The sequence below is a fragment of the Emys orbicularis genome, chromosome 3, assembly GCF_028017835.1.
Source record: "Emys orbicularis isolate rEmyOrb1 chromosome 3, rEmyOrb1.hap1, whole genome shotgun sequence".
NCBI classification, from domain to species: domain Eukaryota; kingdom Metazoa; phylum Chordata; order Testudines; family Emydidae; genus Emys; species Emys orbicularis.
In genome coordinates this window covers 10,804,131-10,822,757 of record NC_088685.1, presented here as the reverse complement: position 1 = coordinate 10,822,757, position 18,627 = coordinate 10,804,131, and the positions used below count along the sequence as shown (strand labels likewise).

The window sequence follows — 18,627 nt, the reverse complement described above, 5'->3', positions numbered from 1 at the left end:
CCATTTGTTACAGATCTGGTGGGTGATGTGATCAACTAGCCTGTTACACTGGCACATGGATGCTAAGAACATCTAACTGAACTAAAGCAACTGTGGTGTTCAAACGAAGGTCAATGTGGGGCTTGCAGATAAAATAAATTGGGCAGGGTTGCTGCCTCTCTTCTTCTAGGCAGATGCTTATCTCAGAGTGTGGTTCATCTGGGTTCAGTAGATTGGTTGGAAGCAGACTTTGGGCAGTAGGCTGACGACTGCAATGGCAATTCTGTCCTATGGTGCTTTAGTGACTGCAAATTTGAATTCAGGCTGGGTAGGGGAAGAAGGTTCCGTATGACTCTAAAGGCTTGTCTGTATGGTAGGGGAATGTACACTACAGGGGTGAGACTTCTAAAGTCTACAAACCTAGAAATGGAACTAGGTTAAAGTGCCCAGGAGAACCTTGAGCATGCATCAGCAGGGTCTACATGGACAAATCAATGCACGTTAGAATCCTTTAGAAATCACACACCTGTGGTGCTACTTGCCTGTGTAGACCTAATTTCTTAACTCACTTGCGATGACTGATAATCTAGCTTTTTTGCACACAACCATCTTATTAGTTGAGGTTTTTTTAAATAGGGAATTGTGTTACTGCTAACATTTTAGCTGAGGATAGGAGGGGAAAAGGAGATGGATGTAGGAAGAATGGTGTGAGCGTGGGAGGTAGTGGCACTAATTCAGTTACCTGCTGCTAGTGTAACAAGCTGGAAGAGCCTGGGGGGTGTTTAAAGCACAGGGCAGGTTTTGCTTACTGGAGAGATCCCCTGCTCCTGCAGTGAGTAACACTGAAGCACCTGTGGAGTAGGACACTTGCAGTTTGTGTTTAAATATGGACTCTAACGTCTGTTGTAATCACTTACCCAATAGTAAAATGGCTTCCGTGTAGCTGAGTGGAACAATTGTGCCAATAAAAGATTTCTCCAAGCTCTTGTACTGTGTTCCTGGAGGCAGTAACAGGAGAGAGTTCACCATGGGCCTCGCTAGTTAGGCTTGAAGTGGGGCATGGGCAAAAAAATCTGATTTCATCTCTGCAGGTAGGTGATGCCTTTCACAAGGGAGTTCTCCTACCCTGTGCAAGTTGTAAGGTACTTGTGGTCCCTATTACTATAGTGAGCACCTCCAGTGTTTGTCCTCAGCACTCCTCTGCATCTCCCACAGCCATGGGGCTAGCTCCACCATGGGGATTTAGACTGCAGTACCTCAGTCTTGAATTAAGCAGCCAGGATCCCCCTCCAATGCCTGGTCAGAGTGAAGTAAGCCAATTGGATTTATCCAAGCCAGTGTGATGAGCTGGGGCAGTGCCGAACTAGCCTCTAGGAAATGAGGGGCAGGGCAGAGGCACACTGAGGGAGCTTTGGGCATACCCACCAGCAGGAATTTAGGTTCTGGCACGGTTAGGCACCAGCTGATTGGGTGGTTGAACCCTTAATGTTGGCTTTAGGTGCTTAAAGTGACAGTTGTCCAAGAGCCTGTAGTGCAGCATGGAACTGAAGTGAGATGTACAACCCCAGGCTCCTGCTCTAAGCATTGCCTCATCCTTCCCTACCTCCTAAACTCTTCTGGCATGAAACCGTCAGCAACTGGCACTACCCCCCCCCCCCCCATAACAGATCCCTCTCCACATCTTTAAATGCTTGGCCCAGGGCAGTGATGTATGATAGCTCAGGATTGAAGAAAGCAGCACCTATCAGTGCACAACTTGTTCTTCACTAGCCCAGCAGCTGCCTCATGGTTTTAACAAGCACAGTGAATAAACCACCTCAGCTGTTAATTGATTGAGAAGCTCAGAGTGAAGGGACCACAGACTGAAGCTGAATGTATAATACAGGCCATAAGACTGCCACATACTAATTCAAGCAGGAAGTCTCTTTTTGAAAAACATCCACTTGTTGATTTAAAAGTTGCCAGCACTAGAAAAACCATCACATCCTTAAGTAAGCTGTTGCAATGATTAATTACCCTCACTGTTAAAATTATACCTTAGATCTGGTCTGAGTTTATCTGACTTCAGCTTCCAGCCATTCTATTTTGCTCTGCCTTTGTCTGCTAGACTGAAGAGCTCATTACATATGTTCCCCCTACACCTACTGATTAAGTCACTGCTTAACATTTTGTAACTTAAATAGTTTGAGATCCTGCAGTCTACCACCATCAGGCGTATCTTCAATTTATTGTGCTGCTTTTGCTTTTTAAGTGTAGAAGTGTTCACACAGGAAGACTGATCTCTTACTGTGTTGTGCAAAGCTTTCCCAGGTAGAGTAACTTCTTCCCACCTGTCAACTAAGATTTCACTACATGGTGTCATTAGCCAGCTGAATAATAGTACCTGAGGACTTCTTGGTAAAGAAATTATTTATTGTTGATAAGGGAAGCTGAGAACTTAAGCCCAGACCTCTCTGCATCAAGAGCAAAACAACAATACTCACATCAACATTGAATTAAGCAAAGTATGTACACGGATCCCCATGGAGTAGAGCTTGCCATGTAATAGCATTGTTGTGCAGTACTGGTCTTGCACCCAACCACAAGACAGATCCTGGTAGAGATCCCAACTCCTAAACTTCAGTTACCTTTCCCACAATGGGTGCACATCTACAACTCCAGCTGCTTCTGCTGTTTAAAAGCAGCCACATCAAGCTTGCTTTGGGGAACAGAAGGTTTAACAGGGAGAGAGTTGCTTCCCAGAACAGCACTGATAATCGCTCCTCAGCCCCCTTCTCCAGGGCCGTACTCCACCAGATGTTAATGAAAAGCAGGGGAGTCACTCAGCACACTAGTCCACAATGTAACAGCAGGTGGGGTGAGTTAGAGCAGCAGCAAGCACCTGTCTTCCTTAAACACACTTACCTCTATTCAAAGACACGGCTTTAAAACTTGAGCTGTGCTAGCTAAAAGACGACTGGAGGGAGGGTTAATCTTGAAGACACCCGTCCCCTCTGAACTGAAAGCGAAGACGGCCGACCCACCTGCTTTTAAACAGACTTCCTGGTGCCAGCCCTACTACTTCTACAGTCATCGTAGGAAGAGCCTTTAAAAGTCTGTTTCAGAGCTGGTGGGAGGATTTTCTTGAGTCCAGAGAGACCAGTGTCTGTTTCCTTCATGAAGGTTCTTCAAGACCGATTTGTGAAGCCTGCCACCCGCTGAAACTGGCAGGACAAGGCTAAGTTCAGAGCTGCTGTAAGTGGAACTCTGCCAGCGCAGCCCATACGTCTCAGTCTGAAGAATTTCCATTCTTGTCTCCAGCACAGGCACTTTGAGTTTTACAGGAGCTGGAAGCAATCGACAACTAGCACAGATAACAGTATTCACTGTCGACTACTTCATCTGAACAGCCAGTGTCCCGAAGGACACAGCCACAAGGTGTCAAAACCAGCATTGTGTGCATCTTTATTGCTGACAGTCCTGCAGGCTGTATCTGCGCACCCCAAAGAGGGCATGGGTGAAAGGAACGCTGGTTTAGCCACAGAAAATAGTGGCATGTGAGGAGTCATGTTTCCAAAGGAAGTTTGAATGCACGGAGAGCAGGTATGCAATCACCCTCCTTCCAGAGCTGGTTAGTTACCGCTCCAAAGAGGATACCTGTGCCTCTAGGCCATACTGTCAGCCTGGGTGGGGGCACAAATACAGGAGAGGGACTGGGGGAGAAAGACTCCAACATTCCCCTTGTTCTCTCCAGGTCAGGAAGGTTTGCTGACTCAAGACCCACCTCCTTGGTTCCCTTACAGCTCAGCTAGCAGCTTTTCTGCCTCCCACTCACGACCACAGCTGTAGTCCCTTACTACAGTGCACCTCCTTTGCCCAGGCAGGGGCAAGGGGACCCTCACTGCATGGTTTGATGGGGAAAACCATCCCCAAGGGATGGATCAGGAGCTACCTTTTATATCTCAAGACCCCCATTGGATGGCTTGTTACTCACTAGCAGTACAGCTGTATCCTACCAGACTTAGCAGTCATCATCCAGCCTGCCCACACACATTCCCCACCTTCACTTTCGCTGAGAAATAAGCTTTGCATGTACTGCCATCTACTCGGCTTTCAGCATCTGAGCTCTAAACTGTACAAAGCGATCTCACTGGAAAGCTACATCCACGATATTACAGTAGCTCTACTATTTAAGGCTAGTATCTCTTCACAATTCTTTAGTACGAGGATGGGGAGGCCTAGAACTTATGCACTCATCTCTGTACTGTAAGATCCCCAGTGAATTGAAGATTTCATCCACCTGAGGGAATGGTGGCTTCCAAGATGGCTGACTTGCTGGAAACATTCAGTTGCTGAGCAATGAAGGTACTGAGGTCAGAACACACACAGGGCAGATGAGAGAACGTAAAGGCTCATGTCATGCAACTTTTTACAGGAAGGAAGTGTCAAAAATTACAAGTGACAGGCAATTTAAAAATATCCTGGCCAGAATTCAGGTAAAACAGTCTCCCACAAAGAGGAAAAGTGAGTCTCAACCAGTCTTATTTGTAACGTGTTCTTCCGGACAGTGAAAGCAGCCAAATCCAGCTGCTAGCTAGTGGCTGCAACACACAATACTGCGAGCCAACCGACACCTTCAAACTTGCCATTCCATTCACGGCTTTAAGGGCCCACACCAGTCTGGCATCCCGCAGGGCAGCAGATCCAACAGGGAAGAGAGAAGAACCTGTTCCCAACATTATCCATCCACTGACCTTTGCTCTCCCCACCAACCCTCAGTTCTCGCTGGCCTGTACATACTCCTCTGATGCCTTTGACATCGCACTCAGATACTGCCAGCTCAGTGCTGCCAGAAGCATGGCGCATGAAAGGTAGATGGGGGAGTAATGGTTACGGGATACCTCGACGCCATTGGGCAAACTCATTGTCCGGATTGAGACGATGATCTGCTGGGTCTTGTTAGAAGAAGGGTCTGTGCTTGGGACCTTCTGATAGATCTGGAGAGAGAAAAAAAACCCACACAAGGTTAGGGAGCAACCCTGAAAACCACACCCACAAGTCCTATGACAATATATGGCTTCTGTGGAGGAGGTGCTATGCATATTCCAATAGGATAACACTCGTTACCAGCAATCCAGCCAGTTTTTAAACCAAAGGGGGATCAGAACCGTGCTAACTTCGCTCTAGGCAGGGAAACTCGTTAAGAGGTAATATTTTACCTGAGCACTGTGCTAACTGAACTGAGTTTAGAGGATACACCCCCAGGGGTCAGTCTGCAAAGGAGTTCAAGCCACATTAGCCAGAACTTGGTTTAATGTTTATTAATCCTGCCGATTCTCTGTTAGGGTACCTACAGCCCTGTAGAGGAGTCTATTACATAAACAGGGCCCTACCAATTTCACATGAAAAATGGGTCATGGACTGTGAAATAAGCCCTTCCCCATGAAATCAGATCTCCCCAAAATCTGCTAGTCCAGCCAGGCTGGGGAGGACAGAACTAGTCCTTCCCCAGCACAGCCATTATCAGGGGGGGAGATCAGACCCACCTCCATAGGCAGTGCAGACGTAAGGGTGGTACACCCTCACGTCTGCGCTGCAACAGCCCCGGAGCTAGGGTCCGGGCTTCCACCCCCCACAGCTCCTGCCGGGGACTGGGATGCTCAGGGTCAGGGCTTCCTGCCCCCTGCGACTCTTGCTGGGGCTCCAGGCATCTGGACTCAGGACTTCTGTCCCCCGCAGCTTGTGCCCAGGCTCTGGGCTGGTGTCCTCCACACAGCCCCAGCTGGGGCTTGAGGCACCTGGGCTCAGGGCTTCCCTGCCCCCGCGGCTCCTGCCTGGGCTCAGGGCACCAAGGCTTGGGGCTTCAGTCCTGACGATTACTGCTGGTGCTCAGGGTTTCAACCACCCCCTGTGGCTCCTGACAGGGTTTGGGGCATCCATTTTTCAAATGGCCCTGGCCCCTGGGCACAGGCCCATAGGCCTGTGCGTTAATCCACCACTGGACATGACTAGCAACTAGGAGCCCCTGGCTGGGGCGCTCCCAGGAGCATGGGGGAGATCGGACCCACCTCCGGGAGCCCCCTCCAGCTGCAGGAAGCTCCGCGGTTGCTGCCTTCAGAGCCCAGCTCTGAAAGCAGCACAGAAGTGAGGGTGGCAATCCTGCAAACCCGCCCCTCCCCCCCCGGATCCCTTTTTGGGTCAGGACCCCGGCAGTTACAACACTCTGAAATTTCAGATGTAAACATCTGAAATCATGAAATTGACCAATTTTAAAACCCTCTGGTCATGAAATTGACCAAAATGGACCATGAATTTGGTAAGGCCCAATATATAAATCTAAGTAAAGAAACATTAAAATGGTTTTTGCTTTGAAACCTTTGCTAGCTGCTCCAAATCCCAATTAAGACAGGACCTAAACGTGTTGTCATAAGTCATGTTATTCCTATGGTTAGGTCAGGTTAGGCCAGAGCTGCTAGGAATCTGTACAGCCACTAGGAGCTGTCTGACTCAAGGATTTGGAAAAGTATTTGCACCTTGCTAGCAAGGTCTATTAGACAGCTAACTTTGATTGACAGAACCAAGGTACTCCCTGGCATGGACTGACAATACTGTTCTCAGACACACTGCAGACAAGATTTTCACACAATGCAGGGAAAATATGACAGAATGTTGTCAGTAGCAGCCACAGACACAACTGTAGTTGGCCCTGCCCGGGGGGGATGTGACGCCACCCTAAGCAGCTTCTTCCAAGAATCAACGTTGTGTAAACAGAATTCTCGGTTTCTGCCTTCAGATGGAGGATGACAAAGGGTGAAATCTGGGCCCCGGGGAGGCAGAGAGTTTTGCCCTGGACTGTAACGGAGACAAGATTCTCCCAAAGTCAGCAAATGTAAATACTAACAAAGGGATTGTTTAAAGAGAGATTCCCCAGCAGAGAAGGGGCTAATAACCCAGCTGATTTTGTCAGGCTTGTACCAGCCCTTCCTACACCTCCCTTTCCATCCAGCACGGAAAAGCCACAGAAGGCTTTATTCCAGCCTATTCTCTATTGAACTGCACAACAAAAGGTAACTCCAGGCACCGGAAAAGGCTGCTTGGCTTGTACAATAGACACTTTGGTTCTTCAGCCTAAATAAATATGTGAGGACCCCAGGGACATGGCATACAGCGTTTGTGATCGGTTCATTCAGACACTGCACAACCACATCAATGGCTTGGCGAGATTGGGGAGCTAGCCTATTTTTGTAACCCCTCCCCTACCTTCCCCTTTCACCATCTTCTCCCTACTCATCTTGCTTGGGACATGTCTAACTTCAGACAGTCAACTCCATGCCAGGGACAGCTGGCCTGATTTTCTACGGTAATGCAGCTCCCATTGATTCCAATGGGAGCTCTGCAATAAGTGCAGTGGTACCTATATTATTAGGTATGCACCACCCTGAAAAGACAGTTTTAGAAACAGGTCAATCAGATCACTAATGTTTGTCCCACAGACAGGGCAACTGACAGCCACAGCAATTAAAGGTCTTTATTTTACATAACATAAGAACATAAGAAAGGCCGTACTGGGTCAGACCAAAGGTCCATCTAGCCCAGAATCTGTCTACCGACAGTGGCCAATGCCAGGTGCCCCAGAGGGAGTGAACCTAACAGGCAATGATCAAGTGATCTCTCTCCTGCCATCCATCTCCATCCTCTGACGAACAGAGGCTAGGGACACCATTCTTACCCATCCTGGCTAATAGCCATTTATGGACTTAGCCACCATGAATTTATCCAGTCCCCTTTTAAACATTGTTATAGTCCTAGCCTTCACAACCTCCTCAGGTAAGGAGTTCCACAAGTTGACTGTGCGCTGCGTGAAGAAGAACTTCCTTTTATTTGTTTTAAACCTGCTGCCCATTAATTTCATTTGGTGACCCCTAGTTCTTGTATTATGGGAATAAGTAAATAACTTTTCCTTATCCACTTTCTCAACATCACTCATGATTTTATATACCTCTATCATGTCCCCCCTTAGTCTTCTCTTTTCCAAGCTGAAGAGTCCTAGCCTCTTTAATCTTTCCTCATATGGGACCCTCTCTAAACCCTTAATCATTTTAGTTGCTCTTTTCTGAGCATGCATGCATTTTCCATGATGCACTGGAAATATACGAACTTACCAGACTGGCATAAAGAAAATGAGAAATCCTCCATTACATTTGCTCAGTAGAATACTGTGCAACATCTATACAAACCAGTATGTGGGGTTAAACACCCATACATGTTACACAATTCCATAAAAAATCTGAAAATTAGGAGTGAGGCCACAGGTTTATACTGGCAGTTAGTCATCTCAACTGTAGTTTTCACTTTTGCAACAGCTATTATTATATTCCCTGAATTCAGAGGAGTGGCTTTCATAATAAATTCGGAAGTGCTAACACTTCTGGAGAATACACTTTAGACTATAAGGATTAACAGCACCAGAGTAGGAAAAAAAAAAAAAAAAAGCCACGTTTCAGACTTTACTATTTCAAGCTTTTTCATGCTAATGTCCTTGTTCCTAGAACATCTTCAACAATTTTAGCTAAAGCAAAATGGCAGTTGCTAAACTACTGGATATAGTGGAAACCCCAGCTTAGCCCTAACAGCAGAACACAGAGGATTAAAGAGGGAACAGCTACATTTGAATATGAGTCTTTCAAAGCAAGCCACCAAACCTACCTCTTCCACATACTGGTACATTATAGCCTTGACAGCTTGTATGTTTGTGGCGTCCATCATTAAAGTGACAGCTTGTCCTTTCCGAATCTTCACTAGACCTCTAAACACCTGTTTGTTATTGTAACAGGCCGCCAGAGTGGCGATGGCCATCACCTAGGGAGAAATGACAAACAGCACTGAATAGCATATCTATCCAAGAGTAGAGTCATTCCTCTGGGGAAAGACCCAATCTCTCAAAACGAGGCAACAACTCAAAATGCTTGGCGATCTCCATGTTGAATTTATTTAATATCAGAGAGAAAAAGAAGACTAGTATTAAATACTGTGTATAGAACTGAGAAGACATCCAGCCCCAAAGGGGGTGAAGGTGGGAGCGGGAAAAGACAATGAAAATATCTGGTTCAAACATCTGGAAACATTAACCTACCTGCGGAATAGCGCAGAAGTTGAAGACACTTTGGTTTTTCAGTTTAGATAAGTAGGTGAGGACATCGGGGACGTGGTGCAATGCATTTGTGATCAGTTCATTCATACACTGGACGGCCACGTCAATGTTCTCTGGCTTGGCGAGATCCGACAGCTTCTTAGCATACCTGCTCCAAACCTGGGAACGCCAACAGTACATAGTAACACCACTCAGCCGTTAGCACTTTTCAGACATTCATATTCATAAGAGGGCCCGTATCAAACTGTCAAATACAAAGATCTTATTTTACTGCACCTAATACTTGTAATCAGACTTTGTTACAGTCAGAAGCAAGATCCTTAACACACAGTTCACTCTGACCTACTATTCCATTCAGATAAGGCACCCTGGGAAAGAGAGAAGAATTGGATCCAGCTGGCAGCTCTGAAGTTAAGCATCCATGCCTCTGATTCAGAAAGGCACTTACACACACTTTAAAGCACGAGTAACTGCACCGACCTCGGTGGGACGTGCTTAGAGTTACACATGTGTGTAAATGCTTTTCTGGACTGGGGCTGGCACAGCAGAGTCCCCATGTTATGAAGATGGGTCTCCAAATCTGAGTTTGGCCAACTCTTCTTAGATTACAGGAACCCTGTCCCATCCTGCGAACAGGGCTGGTGCATGGAGCAGAGCGACGGCATCCAAGATTGTCTGGAGAAACCTCCGCTGTCACAGACACACTGCTGAACAGATTTTATCCATGGGACAGGCATGCTGACAATTGACCTTTCAGCTATACTACTAAGATCTCTCTGACAGAAGAGTTTTGCCTAACTCCCTACAGACAGATTTGTGCAACTTCATTTGAAAAAACCAGAAACCTTCTATATCCGAATAAGAACCAAAAGATAAATTCTGTGAAATGAGTCTCCTAACAAGTAGTCCTGCCTAACTCTGTATCAAAGCAGTAACAGTATCTCCAGAGCTCATCAGAAAGGAATAGGAGTCTGCATCACAGCGCTAACACTTCCTAACAAACCGTATTAGGCTGAAGTTGTCATGTGAAAAGTGCTGGTTTCCCTTACCTCTCTGGGCCAGAATTCTCTTCCCTCCACCTGGTCCTCCAGATAATCACGAATGATGTTGGTTTTCTGAAGAAAGAGGCCCATGGAATTTGCAAGCTCTGTGTCCTGTCCTACGATAGGGTCTTCTAGCTCTGATGCAGAGAACAGACGGGAAAGGCCAATGCCCACCAGCCCAGCAACATAGTGACAATACTGCAAGGTTTGGAAAGAACAAAATGAGTTGTGAAATGTCTCTCTCTCCATGTGGCTACATCAAAATTACTCCCCTAGGTTATTTATGGTTATTGGTGTCTTTCGGGGAACTTTCCCCAAGATAGTTCCCATGCAGTTCAACTTGCTGCATATCAAGCCCATTTTGATAGATGTGTCAGTGGTATTTGGGTTTGGGCTTGGAATACAGAGCGACACTGAGCGAGGGCTTCTGGCATGTGTCTTCGTGCCAGTGCTCAACAGCCAACATCCGCATACCAAGAATATGCTTCTACAGTGTGGATTCTACCACCGGAACCATTGCTCCACGCAGGAAAAATAGCAAGCGTGTCATTCACAGCTGTTAACAGCACTGGGCTTCCATGGAAGACCCAAATGAGAGCAGATGCTCATGTGGCCCATTTTATACAGTGCACGTTCCAGGAAAACTGCTCAAAACCAACATCAAGGCTTTATGGTGCGTACTTGCATTTCAATGAACAGTCTGGCAGCCAAAGCAGGGGACTGAGAGTACTTTGTGTTCGTAGTCAAGGAGTTAAGTGGGCAGGGGGTAAGACGGCCCACCTAAAATTCTGTACTACCTATCAATAATGCACACAGCCACCGTCATCCACAAGGTCAGTGATAAAAATAGCTAATCAATGCTTTGGGAAATTTACGCAGGGATCTCATCGCTCAGATAAATCTTTACATTCACATGGAAACGGGCTGCCCACCAAACAGCAAGACTCAGAGTTAACACTTTGTCCTTTACTCATCTTGGATACCTATGTATGGCCAGGGTGAGCATTACAATAAGCAATTGTAATCATCATGAGGGAGCGGCAAGTGCAGAATGCCAGGCCTCCAGCAGGGGCTATGTGCGTTGCCCTGAGCATAGAATCATAGGACTGGAAGGGACCTTGAGAAGTCATCTAGTCCAGTCCCCCGCACTCATGGCAGTACTAAGTATTATCTTGACCATTCCTGACAAGTGTTTGTCTAACCTGCTCCTAAAAATCTCCAGTGATGGAGATTCCACAACCTCCCTAGGCAATTTATTCCAGTGCTTAACCACGCTGACAGCTAGGAAGATTTTCCTAATTTCCAACCTAAACCTCCTTGCTGCAATTTAAGCCCATTGCTTCTTGTCCTGTCCTCAGAGATCAAGAACAATTTTTCTCCCTCCTCCTTGTAACAACCTTTTACGTACTTGAGAGCATGGGCTCTCAATGCTCGCTTACCTTATCCCACTCATGCTGGGTGTCAACCTTCTTTTCCAAGAACTCGGCCATTCCAGCTCCCATCTTGTGACAAATATCTACAATCACATCTCGATACACCTTTGCAAGGTTTCTGAACTCCAAGGAGATCTACAGAAACCACAAAGAAATATACATTGTGCTGAAAGTGGCATTTGTCACTAAACCAGGAAGGGGGGGGGGGCGAGAAGGTTATAGGCTACTGGGGTCTAATCCTGCTCCCACTGAAGGGGCTGACAAAATTCCCACTGGCTTCAATGGGAACAGATTCAAGCCCCTCAGCAGTAAACACAAATTCAGCATGTGCAGAAACAAAAATCCCTATGATCTCTGGCCACAGCTCAGATGCAGCTTGTAATTTCTTATAGGCAGTACGGCCTTGGACAGCATCACTTGGGAGCTGGTGCATGAAGGAGTTACAAAACAAACTCTGTACACCAAGTGTAACTTTATGAAAGAGTACCACCAAGTGAACAGCTAGTAGAATGATTCCCAGTGTTTTATTGCAGCTCTGTTCTCTATGGGTTCCCAAAGGCCCAGCTCTCCCAGACTTCAGCATGTGCAATATTTCACAGTTTAAATGCCACAAGGGACCATTATGATCGTCTAGGCCGGCGTCCTGCACAACACAGGCCAATTCCAACCAGTGATTCCTGCTGCCAGCCCAACCATTAGTGGTTGAACTAGGACACCTGTTTTAGAGCACCCAGTCTTGATTTAAAGGCTCCAAATGATGGAGAATCACTACATCACTGGGCAATCTATCCTCATTGTTAATAATGTGCATCTTATTTCCAGTTTGAACTTTGGTGACATCCACTTCCAGCCATTTCATTTATTTATTCCTTTGCTATGTTAAAGAGCACTCCAGCATCAGAACTCTTCTCCCTGTGTGGGTAATTATAGACAGCCTCCTAGCAGTCTTTTTAAAATAAATAAATTGAGAGATTAAAGAAGCTCAGAGGAACTCAACTGTGGACAGAAAGAACACTGGGCTGAGACTGAGGAAACCTGGACTCTATTCCCAACTCTGCCACTGGCCTGTTGAGTGACCTCGAGTAAGTCACTTCCCCTCCATGCCTCAGTTTCCCAGTCTGTAAAATGGGGATAATGATTCTGACCTCCTTTGTAAAGTGTTGTGAGATGTACTGATGAACAGTGCCATGTAACTGTCTGGGATTATTATTCAGCAGTTTGAGACCTTCTGTATCAAAGTTGTATTGTAATATAGTTTGAACGGGAGTGGGTGTGTTAGAAGAGCAGGCCAGTTACATGAACGCTGCAAACAAAGATACTTCACGGAACAATGCAGCCCCCGTAAATACCACTTACGAGGACAGATCTGCTAAATTAACAAGTTGTTTGTGTCCTAAGCCTACATATTAAACTCTTTTGTACTGTAGGAACATTTCTGAGCACTGCAGCAATTCTCCGACAAACAGCTATTAGCATCGATGCCTTCAGGCCATTCACAGCAATCACTGGACTTCCCAAATATTCCTTTGGGCTGGGATTATCAGAGGGGATTTACGGGAGTTAGGTGCTCAAATCGCACTGAAATTCAATGGGATTTGGGCACCGAACTACACTCAGGCTGCTATGAAAATCTGAGCCTTAATCTTAAATTACCATAAAATTAGCAACAACTCCCCCACCTAAAAACATCACCTCCCTCCCACCCTATGACTTCAATGGAAGTAGAATCCAACCTTTAACTGATCAATTAAAATTCAAAATATTTACAAATCCTGTAAATTAACTGAATTTCTTCAGAAACTGTACTGCTCCTGTTCTTGTGAGAATTACTACGCCATGGGTGAAGTGCACTCCTTGGAACGCTAACCTAAAATCTACCACAGAACAGCCCCATTCAGTGAGTGAATCCCAGCCTGGTCCCCGGCAATGGCTGCTCGCCAAATCCCAGCACGGCTCTCAGCTGGAGTACTGAAATCATGCTGCATCTAGAGGGCAACTACTCCAGTATGAAGCATGAGTCTTGTTCCCATGCGCATTCCCAGATGGTGTTTGGGTGGCAGAGCCGGGAGAAGAGGAATTTTACACCAACAGAAATAAGAAAAGGGAGGGTGAAGTTAACTAGACCCCAATAAAATATAAGAGTTAGTTTATTAAATTACATTTCAATTATGCACAAAGCTTTTTGTTAAATTATTGGTAAATGGTTCAGGAAACTTGTGCTACAGCTCTATTTATACAGCCCTTTCATCATCTGGCATCTGAATGCCGCAGCAGCATATAATGCAATGGAAGTGTAAATGTGTGCTGTTGCAAATCAGTTTAAAATTGTGATTACTTTCATATTAAGAAATCTTGCGTGAACATTTCAAAAGCACCTAAGTGACTTGGCATCTAAAAGATTTACTCTTTGTCAGGTTTTTGCATTTCTTGACTTTGCAGTTTTCATGATGCTTCGTGTTGAATACAACACAGCTTTTTGCATTTAATTCCCTAGGTTGTTTTATTATGCGCTGGTCAGGCAGATCATCAGAATTATAAACTCGTCCTTAAAAAGAAAAAGCAAGAGGCAGAAGCGGACAATGGAATATTAAACCATAGAGAATATAAATAAAGTTTGTAAGAGCTGCTGCCCTGTTCCTTTACTTTTAATGTATTCTGCATGATGCTCACTCAAAAAATTTTTCAGCTACTGTTTCTGCAATAGATCTAAGTGTTTAATAGTTAATACAGTAGAGCTGACCTCTTGCTGTCAGCCACATAGTGAAACATTCTGGGGCTAACATTTTCCCCTCTGTGCTTACACACTTTAGACTGAAACTATCAGTAAGTTCAACTGCTGGCTCAGCAAGGATTGAGGCCTTCATCAATTCTGAGGCCTGGGGGCACCACTATGATCATCTCATCTGACCTCCCGCATAGCACAGGCCCAAGAATTTCACTCAGGAATCCCACATCCAGCCCAGTAACTCTTGGTTGAACAAGATCATAAGACGTCCAGTCTCGACCTAGAGACTTCAAGTGACAGAGTCCACCACATCCCTGGTTAATTTGTTCCAAAGGTTAATTCCCCTCACTGTTAGAAGCGTGCACCTTATTTCCAGTCTAAATTTGTCGAGCTTTCCTTTTTAGTCATTGGGTTTTGTTATGCCTTTGTTTGCTAGATTGCCCTCCACAGTATCAGGCATCTTCTCTCTCTACAGGTACTTACAGACTGTGATCAAGTCACCTCTCAACCTTCTCTTTGAGAACGAGGTCATTCTATTTAGCTTAAGCCCCTCATAAGAAAGGAACAGATTCTCCAAAGCCACCACCCACATTACTCCCTCCATTAACTGAGCAGCTTGCTCTCTTATCTGCTGCCATCATCCCCCTTTTCTCCAGGGGGCAGGGCCAATCAATCCCATGACACACCTGAACTCTTCTGACATGGAAAACAAGAGTTTGCAAGTCTGCCATTTTGCTGTGTGAAGCTGATCTGCTTTTTCAAAACCCGAGGGAATATAGAATAGTTAGCGCCAGGTTTTCGGAGGGTGGCGCCTCATTTGCATACATGCAAAGTTTATCAACATTCAGTTTTCCCAATTGTGCATGCAGTCTCATACGCAAGTGAGTAGCCCTCTGAACACCTAGTGGGGCACAGAACTGCAGTGAAACATACACAAATGCAAGTGGGTGAATGCATAAGCTCTTAGGCCTCTGTTCTTTAAAATACAGCCCTCAGTGTCAAAACTGAGAAGTGCTGGAAATTCTGGGACAGTTTAGAGTTACAAATGAGTTGGTTTTCCACATCCCTTACTCATCTATTGGGCAATACAGTCAAACAGCAAACCCAGGGACACATCAGCAGCCGCCACCAATGACCGCATCCTCAGTCATCTCCAATGTACAACCAAAGTGAAGAACTATCAAACCAGGTGGGTTTTGGCATAGATGGCAAAAGCCATTTCTATCAGTACTGATCAGGATAGCACCACAGTGGATCATGCACAGTGATGAATCTGATCATGAAATATCCTCCTTTATACAGACAGTTTTCCATGTTTTGAGCTCTTCCAGTAAGACCGGTAATGGAAATTTGATTATGAGTTCCACAGTCTGCTGTTATTATTAACTATAAAAATTTTGAGACTGGGATATTAAGTCTTTGGCTTTGAGACTTGAATCAATCTCTAGCTGTTAAAGATCATGTTGGGTTGCCTCCTGGGCACAGATTATCCCACATCTACTTAATACTTAGTTCCTGCACATTCCTCTGAAACAGATTCATAGATTATAATGCCAAAAGGGCCATTGTGATCATTTAGTCTGACCTGCATAACATTGGCCATAGGACTTCCCTGAACTACTTCCTGTTTGAACTAGAGCAGATCTTTTAGAAAAACATCCAACCTAGATTTAAGAATTGCCAGTGATGGAGAATCCGCCACAAGCTTTGGTTAAGTTGGTTCCAATTAACTTCACTATTAAAAATGTACACCTTATTTCTAGTCTGACTTTGTCTAGCTTGGACTTCCAGCCATTGGATTTTGTTATACTGCTGCCTGTTAGGTTGACAAGCCCATTAACAAAGTTTTATTCCCCAAGCAGGTACTTACAGGCTGTAATCAAATTACCCCTTAGCTTTCTCTCTGTTAAGATGGATATAGACTCAAGAAGCTCAATCTATTAATATAAAGTATGTTTTCCAATCCTTTAATCATTCTCATGGCTCTTCTCTGCACCCTCTCCAATTTATCAACATCCTTCTTGAATTGTAGATACCAGAACTGGACAAAGTATACCAGGAGTGGTCGTACCAATGCCAAATATAGCATCTGGTACTGGCCACTGTTGAAGTCAGGTTACCGGACCAGGTGGACTTTGGGTCTGATCCAGTCTAGCAATTCTATGTATCAAGATGCAAAGAGGTTTAAAGTAGGTACCTATATAATCAGCAGGTTATAATTAATAGATTGAAACAAGAAATCTAACAGCTCACCGTTGGGAAGTCCTCAAGCACCTGCTTGTCCTTCTCCTTGCTCTCCATGTATCTCCAGTCCGGCTGATACAGATAGGAGTGGAAGTCATGCAACATTGGGACCTTGGTTTCTAAGTTGATGGTCATATCATCTTCTACAGTGTCCAGAGCTCGGAGAACCAGATAGAATATGCACACAGCATGACTATGGAGGGAAGGAAGGATTTCCTATTTATCAAGATTCGCTATGACACAGGCAAGTAGTTAAAAATCATCATGTGGCTTTTGTGAGAGACATTGTTTAATTTTCAAAAGGTCTTTCCAATTCTGCATCCTGGAAAGTATTTCTAGTTCTGCATACAAATCAGAGATGGGCTCAAGCCATAAAATTCATGTCAATATTTCGAACATCCCAAGCGTTTGAACATGTCAGAACCAGGGCTCTGATTCAGGCCCATATCTACCAGAAGGACATTTACAACTAAAAAAATCATGAGGCAAAAATGTAATTTCATACCATAATCTGTCTTTGTAGTAGCTATGCTAGTACCAGTGATCGCCATTAAAATGTGGATACCTTTTTAAACAATTTAGTGGCAACCACTGTAGATACAATTCAAACATATTTAGATACTACATGTGCCTAGACAGAAAATCAAGAAAGGATCCCCTACAGATGCTGGAAATTCCTGGCCCCCCGATACACCTGGGCTAGGCATTCAGATGCTAGAAACGAAGGACAGTCCAGTAGCTAGAGTGCCAGCCTGGACCATGGGAGACCCCGGTTTAATTTTCTGATCTGCCACAGGCTTCCTGTGTGACCTTGGGCCAGTCACTTAGGGAGCTGAAGCACAGAGAGACTATAAAATGGGGATAACAGCACTGTCCTACCTCACAGGGGTGTTTTAAGGATCACTACACTGAAGGTTGAGGTGCTCAGATGCTACAGTAAGGGAGGCCATGTAAGTATCTTGGATAGTCACAGGAAAATCCTCTCATGATGTGTGGGTGAGGCTGAGCAGTCCACTGCAAATCTATCATTCACCTCAGCACTAATCACAAAGGAAAGTGCCTTGAATCTTTATGCTGTGGGTTTTATGTGCTTACACGTGGAATCTTCGCGCTATGGGGCACAACTAAGTGACTTGCAATGTGCAACAGTTTCTTTAGACACCAGAGTAGTTTCTCCTTCAAACCGAGTTTTGTTGTTTTGGGGCTGGGTGGGGGGGAGGGGTATTCCTTTTTCTTTTTGCTGGGGTGGGAGGAGATGGAAAGCGGCGCTGTTTTTTAAAAATAGATTAGTAAAGATACTGTATCATTAACAGACTAATGTAATACTGATCCAAAGTGCCAAGAGCAGCATAATCCACTGCTGTACTGAGAGATCCAAATTTGCAACAAGTCTTGGGAGGGCTGGCCAGAATAGCGGTAAAAGAAAAGTTACTAAAACCCAGCGCCCACTAGGACCCAGGGGAAATAAGACTATGTGAGGGGAAGGATAAACTCTTATCTCTGTTCCCTTCTCTTCCAGCTGTCCCTCTGCTGAAGCAGCTTCTCTTTCCTCCCACTGTGTTGTAACCATGTATTAGGATCAAAGCAAGAAATCATGGCTGATTTGGGGGGCCCAAGCAGAAAAAGTCTGAGAAGACTGGAATAGTAGACTGATCCTGGGGCCAGGATCTAGGCAATCAAGGGGCCATATTCCGGGTGTGTTTTTAAGCACTAGAATCTATGAAAATAACAGGAGTACTTGTGGCACCTTAGAGACTAACAAATTTATTAGAGCATAAGCTTTCGTGGGCTACAACCCACTTCTTCGGATGCATATAGAGTGAAACAATATTGAGGAGATATATATACACACATACAGAGAGCATGAACAGGTGGGAGTTGTCTTACCAAGTCTGAGAGGCCAATTAAGTAAGAGAAAAAAAACTTTTGAAGTGATAATCAAGATAGCCCAGTACAGACAGTTTGATAAGAAGCAAGTGTGAGAATGCTTACAAGGGGAGATAGATTCAATGTTTGTAATGGCTCAGCCATTCCCAATCCCTATTTAGCCCTGAGTTGATTGTGTCTAGTTTG

General features: G+C 45.1%; 1 protein-coding gene across 2 annotated transcripts in view; it reads right to left on the bottom strand.

The window, feature by feature from the left end:
* Window positions 1-2,370: 2,370 nt before the first annotated feature.
* Window positions 2,371-18,627, bottom strand: part of LOC135876112 (squalene synthase-like) — a 28,077-nt gene continuing 11,820 nt past the window's right edge. For both annotated transcript variants that reach the window (XM_065401292.1, XM_065401291.1), the window contains 6 exons: window positions 16,564-16,747; window positions 11,592-11,720; window positions 10,159-10,350; window positions 9,092-9,268; window positions 8,665-8,817; window positions 2,371-4,955 (listed from right to left, as the gene is read on the bottom strand). In XM_065401292.1, coding sequence (XP_065257364.1) covers window positions 4,734-4,955; window positions 8,665-8,817; window positions 9,092-9,268; window positions 10,159-10,350; window positions 11,592-11,720; window positions 16,564-16,747 — 1,057 coding nt within the window. In that variant the 3' untranslated portion in view covers window positions 2,371-4,733. The remainder of the gene's footprint in view (window positions 4,956-8,664; window positions 8,818-9,091; window positions 9,269-10,158; window positions 10,351-11,591; window positions 11,721-16,563; window positions 16,748-18,627) is intronic.